This window comes from Gigantopelta aegis, chromosome 13 (assembly GCF_016097555.1).
Source record: "Gigantopelta aegis isolate Gae_Host chromosome 13, Gae_host_genome, whole genome shotgun sequence".
NCBI classification, from domain to species: Eukaryota; Metazoa; Mollusca; class Gastropoda; order Neomphalida; family Peltospiridae; genus Gigantopelta; species Gigantopelta aegis.
In genome coordinates, this window is record NC_054711.1 from 40,684,767 (window position 1) to 40,694,371 (window position 9,605).

A 9,605-nucleotide genomic window follows, 5' to 3' on the forward strand; every position below is an offset into this window, starting at 1 on the left:
CTGGATTGTATACTAGTATAAACAGATTTTATGGCTATACCATCATGTTTTTTTTTTGGTTTTTCGTCTTGAAATAAATTTTATATAAAATTTTATATTGAAATTAGTTTCTGGCATACTTCGTAATTCACCCAAATCATTTCATATACCCTCGGCATAATCCCAAATGTTTTCAAATTCTTTTGAAATCACTGGCATGATTTTGCAAGTAAGGTTTTGATTGGTCGAATGAAAGGTCAACTGGACATGAGCTCCAACGGGGTGCTGTTAGATCCACAGGTAATAGTAATTAACCAGTGGAGCTAATTTTAATTAGATTGGTGAAAAATATGCCTAAGTGTTTAAAAACTGGAGTCCGTGCCTGTAAACAGCAGGAACAATTACAATGGATCATTGGAAGATCATTAGTGACAACCAAGAAACAAAATAAAAATAGACTCAGTCACTGTAAGTCATTTGAAATAGGGTGAGACTCTTTCAGAGAGAGACTCAGTCCATACAGACCATGTGCAAATCCACAATATATTTTCGTATATCATACAACAGAGAATAAAACTTCACAGCTATTTTGTCCTTCCATTCTATCCCTCCCATTAACAATACTCTTACGAAATGCCTGCTAATATGATAGAATTTACTGTTAAAGAAAACATCATACTTGCAGGATTCTAAGAATTAGAAATCTTAGATGAGGATTTGCTATAAAAAGTGTAAAAAGTTACCCATCATAAAACAAATTAAAATGTTTTTTCTTTAACGACACCACTGGAGCACATTGATGAATATCAATCATCGGCTATTGAATGTCAAACATATGGTAATTCTGACATGTAGTCATCAGCGGAAACATGCTACATTTTTCCTAATGCAGCAAGGGATCTTTTATATGCACCATCCCACAGACAGCATAGCACATACCACAGCCTTTGATACACTAGTCATGGTGCAATGGCTGGAATGAGAAATAGCCCAATGGGCCCACCGACGGGGATCGATCCCAAACTGACCGCACATCAAGCGAGCGCTTTACCACTGGGCTACATCCCAACTCAAAACTATTTAAATGACAACAAATTAAAAATGGAACTAAGTAAAACACAATAAACTAAATGCTTATAATGTTAACAAACTATCTAGAAAAATAAACCATAAATGATTCATAATATGCTAAATATTTAGAGAAAACTATGCGTCAGATAGTTTCCTTGCTCCAAGGAGTTAACATTGTCCATATAATATAATATTAACATATTGATAATAAATATTACAATTTGTCATTCTGATCTCATGTCTATAAATCATTTGCACAACACAAGTACCTTTGTAAGCAGCTCCATACATACCATGTTAAAATATCAATCATAACAAGTTAATCTAGTTAAATTAAAAGCCAGTCAACAGGATCTTCAAGCATAATGTTGTAAAATGTTTTACCTAAAACAAAGACATTTAAAAAAAATGTATTATCTTTTGCAAATTTAATAAACATTAAATGGACTCCAACATTAAAGGCCTTTGGATTTCACAGTAACAATCATTTCCAGTTGTGTTGGCAAAATACCACAACCAAAAGTCTGCTCCCTGTTGTCATGGTAACATGCAATCTACCATTCCCAGCATTCCTTAAGATGTTTCCAAAACAGTTTCCGATGGGTCGTGATAATTACAGGGCATGGAGCCGGAAAACATGTTTCCCATTAAATTGAAATGCCAAGGCCTGCATTAACACTAAACACTACCCCATCAATAGATCTGATATACCAACTCTGTGTTTATAAAAATTATTAACTAACTGAGCTCCTCTAACAATAAAATTACATGTTAAATCAGGGCTCGAAACTCGCCAAAAATATGGTGGATCATGACCCAAAAAATAATGGATGTTGGCAAATTATTGTAAGAGAACCACAAACCACGAGCAAGATTTTAATGTGGAATAAATAGATACAAATATTAATAGTGACTCATATGTTATAGATCTAAAGTAAATCGCTCAAATAATAGTATTATTTGGGCAACTAATGCCATTATCTTTTTAATATTCAAGTCGCCCAAACAGTACACTGGTCGCACTTGGCGACCTGGCCACAGGCCGTTTCGAGCCCTGGTTAAACACACTGTCCACGTTCAGACTATCAATATCTATGTGCTTTTCCCGGTCCTAATGTTTATAGTAGCTCACACTTCAGGGGACAATATTTCAAAATCTAAGGTAACCGGAAGTCAGTTCACATGATGTTTACTTAGGTAACCGATTGTTCGGTTAAGTGAATATAGTTCTCGTAACCGATGAGTTAGGCCTACCTAATCCTAAAACACTTGAACTACAGAATCTTCTCTGCTACATTGGCGTTCAAAAACAAACTGATTTTCACTTTCATTACTATAATATGGTACATTTTAGAATATAATTGTTCACCACGTAACCTGATTGGCGGTTCTCGTGATTTTAAAGTTGTGCAACCGACATGCGAACAGAACAACGGTTCTCTTGAAATATTGTGCCCTGAACTTTAGTACATTTCCTAATGTACAAGGCTTGAACTTATTGTGGATTTGGAAGCAGGCCTCTGATGGTTAATTCAAAATAAATTCAGGTAACCCTGGCCACAACAATGGTTAAGAAAGTGTGCTGTCAAACACTTCTGCAAAATTAGATTTGCCTGAACTATGCATGCACAAAATGAGTCTGCCTATAACAATTTCAAAGCAGTATCTTTTGTAACAAATAAACACAAAATTAAAATTTAAAAAACCGACAGTAAACTATAGAATGTGCACATTCATTAATTAGCAGTACAGACAGTAACAAATAAAGCACATGTTAAGAAACTAAAAGTAACGACATTTAATCAGCGGCCACCTGTTCTAAGTAGCCACTTTTGCCAACTCTCATGATTGGTCGTTTAAGACAGGTTTGACTGCACCGACACAGGTATCCCAGGGCTCAGGAAATTGCGAGAGCAATCATTTCATTTGCGCATCACTCACACAGATCTAATTTTGCAGAACTTATTTTTGGTTTGCTCGTTAAATTAAGGACGTCACCTACATGTATGTGGATATAACACAAAAAGGAAATGGGATACCTGAAACTGTTTTTGAATAACTGATAAACGGATTACACAAATTTGTAAATCCCAGAGGCCTGTATTTTTAAACAAGTATTTAATGTTCGCAATAATAAAGGGCCCTATTGGTTAAACACATGTTACAAAGGCAGTAAAATCAGGACAGTCCGAGTGAAAAACATAAGGAACATCCTCAAAACTTCACACAGGTTACGTCAGCATTCAAACTTTAGAATCTATTATCTATGGCAATTTTAAAATGTTTCTGTCACAGGCAAAATAACTCACACACATCAATTTTGAGTCAGCCTACAGCACTTTTAAACCAGTAACCTTTGCAACAAATACATATGTATAAAAAACAAAAATTACAGCAATAATATTTATCCAGCAGCAGCATAAAAAAACAAAACCTGCCATCAGTAGTCTCTGACCTACAGCAATTCATATTGCAACGACAGCAATTGCCGTTGGCGTCGTCGTAAATTTCAAGCTCTGTTACAAGATTCACTCAGATAACCACAGCTATCGACAAATCTAAAGTCCATCCCACACGGAATGCCTTTTTTCACGCTATGGAATTGACAACACGTTATTTATACCTCAACCGATTTCTTTTTTAAATTAGACACAAAAATAGTAAAAGAAAATGTTATTTCAAAAAAACTTTTACTTTTCTTCTTATGTCAAACCAAACTGAAATTATTTACACAAAAAAAAGATTTCTGTAGCACGATGGGACGGACTATAGTTGACTTTGTCGTTGGTTCACGTACTGTAGACATTTATTTCTACAGCTGGGAGGTATTGAATTTTCAGGTGCAGTACCAGTATCAGTATTTTTGGATTTACCTCGATATCGATACGGTATTCGGTATTGCTACAATACCGATATCGGTCTGTATTTTCGGTATACTCGGCTCTAAATGAATGCTCGAGTTAAGTCTCAGCCGCTAATTTCATCTGAATAAAATTAACTTCCATACACAAGACCCTCATCTCTCTCTTCTTTTCAGCTATTTTGTGTTAGTCGGATATATTGTTAGTGCTTTACTAAATGGCGTAAAACATTTTTCAATAGCAAAATTTCGGTATTTTGAGATTTGCTCGATACAGTAAATTGGTACTGAATGGTATATACAGTAGATACCCAATGGTATATACGGTAGATACTGAATGGTATATACAGAAAATACCGAATGGTATATACCAAACGGTATATATGGTAGATATCAAATGGTATATACGGTAGATACTGAACGGTATATACGGTAGATACTGAATGGTATATATGGAAAATACCGAATGGTATTTACGGTAAATACTGAATGGTATATACGGTAGATACTGAAAAGTATATACGGTAGATTCTGAACGGTATATATGGAAGATACCGAATGGTATATACGGTAAATACTGAATGGTATATAGGGTAGATACTGAATGGCATATAAGGTAGAAACTGAATGGTATATATGGTAGATACCAAACAGTATACACGGTAGATACTGAACGGTGTATACGGGAGATACCGCCCAGCTCTATTTACTTCTTCATGCGCGTGAGCAGCATGCTCTCATCCTGGATGTTGTTGTGCTTGTTCTTGTAGATGAGCCACAGGAGCCGCATCACGTCCGAGAAGAGGATCTCGCTCGAGTTCTTCACGATGAGTCGCAGGACGAAGATACCGTCATCACGGAGATACTGGTCGGCGAAGCGCTTGGCCAGCTTCTTGTCCACCTCCCCGTGCAGGGCGTCCACCTCCTTGAGGTGCTTCTTCACGAACCGGCCGCGGTTGTTCTGCATCAGCGCCAGCCACAGCCACACGAGCAGGTTGTAGAACGTCACCGTGGCGACGAGCAGGAACCAGAACCAGAGGAATATGAAGATCTTCTCGTTGAACAGGTTGTACGGCAGCACGCACTGCACAGTCTGTCGCTGGACGTTGTTCAACTGCCGGATGTCGAAGTCGCACAGCGTCACCTTGGGGAAGCGCCTCGACTCCTCCCACTGGTGCTCTGCCGAGAGGCTGGCGAGGGTCTCGAAACCGTACATACTGTACCAGCCCCCAAGGAACGCGTCCAGCAGGAAGAACTGGCTGATCACGTTCGCCACGTAAAGGAGTTTGACGAGAATGTACAGCCCGGTGAGGTACGTCCCAGCACGTTTCTGAAACAAAATACAACAACACTTGGACAGACGCTGACGCATTCGCACAAAACAATTCCAGTGATACTGCCGGTTCACCTCCAGCCATCGGTCGATGTACTGGGCTATGTGTTTTGTAATTTCCTCCCTCTTCTCCGGAGAACTCATCTGCTGCTCGGTAACAATGTTGATGATCTTCTCCAAACTGATTCCAGAGTTCGTGCTGAGGAGACGCCATATGACGGCGGGGAATTTGAAGAGAAAAGCCATGAACAGTAACATCACCGGGACCCACTGGTAGTAGGGCAGCTGCTCTCTCTCTCGCAGTTCGTGTTCACTTGGAATGCCTTCTTGCATGGGGATGAAGTACGTGCCGTTCACCCAGCAGATGGACTTGGTGAAGGCCACCATTGAAGGCGTGAAGTGCGCAGGGCACCAACACTCGATGGGGTTTCCGAAGAACTGTCCACCGCTGACGAAGACAGCGAAGAGCGCCAACAGGGCGACCGTGTACACGTGATTCATTCTGTCGACCCAGTCGTCATCCTGGCTCGATCGGAGTTTGGCGAATGTGGCAAACCCACCGAGAATATAGCTGACCCTGAATAACAGAGAGAAATCATGATGAGGATGAGGAGCATTATACAAAAATCATAATCGTAATACTGTAGCCCAGTGGTAAAGCGTTCGCTTGATGTGCGGTCAGTTTGTGATCAAACCCCGTCGGTGGGCCCATTGGGCTATTTTTCGCTCCATCCAGTGCACCATGACTGATATATCAAAGGCCGTGGTATGTGGTATCCTGTCTGTGGGATGGTGCATACAAAATATCCCTTGCTGCTAATTGAAAAGTGTAGCCCATTAAGTGGCGACAGTGGGTTTTCTCTCTCAATATCTGTGTAGTCCATAAATTATGTATTTATGAGTGGTTTACTTACACGTTGCAGTTAAAAAGCAAACACTTAGTATTTTAGGGAGTTTTGCGATTCCATAACAATAACATGTCCTTTTGTACACAATATTTTGGGTATATAATTTTAACCATAAACTTTTCTACATGGCCAAATATCATATCCAGAGCATCAAGAGATGATGCTTTTTATGTGCATCCCTGTTTATTTACATTATACGCTGTTTCATGGAAAATATTGGAGTTGCCATGTCTTTACCGTTATTTGCCCCTTTTTGTGAAAATAGCCCATATGCACTATAAAAAACACCATATTTTCTCTAATGTGCCTTAACATTAGAAGAAACAGAGTTAAAGTTTGTTTTTGTTTAACGACACCACTAGAGCACATTGATTAATTAATCGTCAGCTATTGGATGTCAAACATTTGGTAATTCTGATGTGTACAGTTTTACTAATGCAGAAAGGGATATTTTATATGCATTTTCCCACAGACAGGAATGCACATACCACAGCCTTTGACCAGTTGTGGTGCACTGGTTCGAAAAAAGAAAAAAAGAAAATGAGTTTAAAAAATCCACCGACGTCGTTTGATTCTGCAACGCAAGCACCTGAAGCGAGCACTCAAACAATTGAGCTAAATCCTGCCTCTTGGAAGAAACAAAAGTGGCCATTAGATACTATTTATTTTATGAGTTATTTAAAAAAATTATCTAATGGGTGAAAAGGATCTGGATACGTTTTTAAATGAGTTGTAACATATAAATGGCATCTGAACGACATTTGAAATGTTCAAGCAATCATCTACAATTATTCAGGGTTCGAAATTAGTGAAGTACGATATGAACTGCTGTTATTTTTTTTTAAAAATGTTTAAAGAAATTTATGTCCTGTTAAGAATTTTTTTTTTTTATATATATTATACCCTACTGGAAATAAGACAGCATGGGGTGAGTGGTTTCTGATTGTGTGTGAAAAAGTAGGTCCTCTGTGATTATAGAATTATAGAATTAAAATATAACAAAGCGTTTTGTTTTGTTGAACGACACCAGAGCACATTGATTAATTAATCATCGGTTACTGGATGTCAAACATTTGGTAATTCTGACTCGTAGTTATCAGAGAAAACTCGCTACATTTTTTCTAATGCAGCAAGGGATCTTTTACATGCACTTGCAGTGTTCGAGATTAAATGTTTTGGCCAGTATCCCAGTTGGATACTAACATTTCAAAATCTGGTATCCCACCGGAGAATTCAGTATTATACTGCATCCCGGTGGGATACTGGGTTCTTGAAGTATGGTATCCAAAATTAAATTCTGGTATCCCTGGGATATCAGGATACCGTTAATCTCGAACACTGACTTGTACTTTCCCACAGACAGGAAAGCACATACCATGGCCTTTTACCAGTTGTGCACTGTTGAAATGAGAAAAGACACACAATCGGTGGTTCAATCAAGCGAGCGCTCAACCGACTGAGCTAAATTCTGCCTCTAAATTATAACAAAATCACGAGCTAAATAACAGATGAGATGACTGTACATACATCTGTCTCTTGAAAATAACCTACAATTGTTTTGTGGTTTTAGCAGATGAAACAGAAACTAAATCAGAAGTTTTAAAAATGGACTGCTTTTCACTTTTTGCAGTCTGTTATTTCAAGCCATAAATATACTAGATATATCCAGTAGTTTTAATATTAAAATCAATCTTTAACTTTCAAATGTTTGGTTTATGACAAAAAAAATTGTCTGTTCATGACCTTAAAAAAAAACATTTGAATTTTAAAAAAACTATCTAATTTAGTAGAAAAGTTACAGCCTTTGAAAATGGGTGGATCATATATTCCTAATGATGTCAAAATCATCAGTCTGTATTTCAAAGACTCATTGAGCTTAAAGCTTATTACATAGAATATCTATGTAAGCCAAAACTAGTTGGGTATATTATAATTTCACTGGACAGTGGTACAACTACAACATTATTCATACCTATATTCTTCAATAAATTAGGTAAAGACACATTTAAAAAGTTGATGACACAGCAATTTGAAAAAAAGAAGAAAAGGAATGGAATGTTGTTTCAAAACACCTCAAACCATTTTGAACTATATATGGCTTTTCCAAAAAAAATTATGTTTATGGTGAAAGGACTGTTAACGAGGCAAATTTCTATACAAAAAAATTACAAATTAAATCAAGGATTTGGAATATATAATTTCATACTTACGACATAACAGCTAACTATACTGAAGATCACGTTTTTACCTCAAAGTATTTAGCTGAAACATAAATAAACATACATACACAAGTAAACACTAAAAATTAAAATTTTCAGCGACTTAGCCTATCAGTATCTATATACTATACTGAAGATCACGTTTTTACCTCAAAGTATTTAGCTGAAACATAAATAAACATACATACACAATTAAACACTAAAAATTAAAATCTTCAACGACTTAGCCTATCAGTATCTCATAAATATAACTTTTATAGTCATTTCAATTTTTTTTTAATGTTTCGAACATTGCATAATAATTGGCTAATTGGGCAGGGCTCGAAACGGCCTGTAGCTATGTTGCCAAATGCAACAAATGTCCTGTTTGGGCGATTTAATTATTAAAAAATAATGGCATTAGTCGCGCAGTTAATATTATCTTCTTTAGAATATAACATATTAACAACTATTAATATTTATATTCCACATTTAAAATCTTGCTCGTGGTTCACTTACCATAATTATAATTGGTTCAATGAAAACATTCTTTATATAACGCAGGGCTGGCCATATCCTAAAATTTTCAATTGCCCACCGGGCAAGTAACTCTCAAATTTCACTTGCCAACAAAATAATTACCTAGTCCTAAGACGTAAGCAGTTTAAATCAAAATTAAACTGTATGTTTCAAACAATTTCACATCACACAAAGCACTTGTAAGCCCGGTATTACTAAATATGTTTGGGAGGTGCGACAATAGCCGATCGATGCATAATTATTATTTGGCTGAGAATGGTCAACTTCGCAGTCCTTTCATTAATTAAACTACCATTCTATGAAAATGTGCAAGGTTTCCCGTTATTTTCGAAATTCAAGATGATTGTATTTTGGCAGAAGACTGCATCAACTACAAAATGTGTAACTCACGTATGCTCAGTTTAGTCAGGATGCGGTAACATTTAAAAACCAAACCGCATCGCGTACTGTAAATGAACGTGATATGATGGAGAACTAGTCAAGTTAATTACGATACAATTGTTTTGTGAACAAGCCTCTGTTTCTGCTGTTTGAAATAGGTTAGCATAGATCCATAAAACGTTTCATTTGTGCCAAATAAAATTTTAAATTCCAGGTGGTCCGACGGACTATACGTGTTCGCAGCTTCAGGTAGTCCTGTTAATTTTCAGGTAGTCTCAGACTACTGGACTACCGTTAAGATTGAACCCTGAATAGTTAAGAGTTTTTGCCAGAAT

General features: G+C 37.1%; 1 protein-coding gene across 1 annotated transcript; it reads right to left on the reverse strand.

Annotated features, from left to right (window-relative positions):
* Positions 1-961: 961 nt before the first annotated feature.
* On the reverse strand, positions 962-8,416 carry LOC121387888 (innexin unc-9-like). Its single transcript, XM_041519122.1, has 2 exons — positions 8,362-8,416; positions 962-5,820 (listed from the first exon to the last, which is right to left on the reverse strand). Exons 1-2 carry the CDS (start codon positions 8,364-8,366, stop codon positions 4,617-4,619), a joined length of 1,209 nt encoding a protein of 402 aa, XP_041375056.1. The 5' UTR covers positions 8,367-8,416; the 3' UTR covers positions 962-4,616.
* Positions 8,417-9,605: the final 1,189 nt, after the last annotated feature.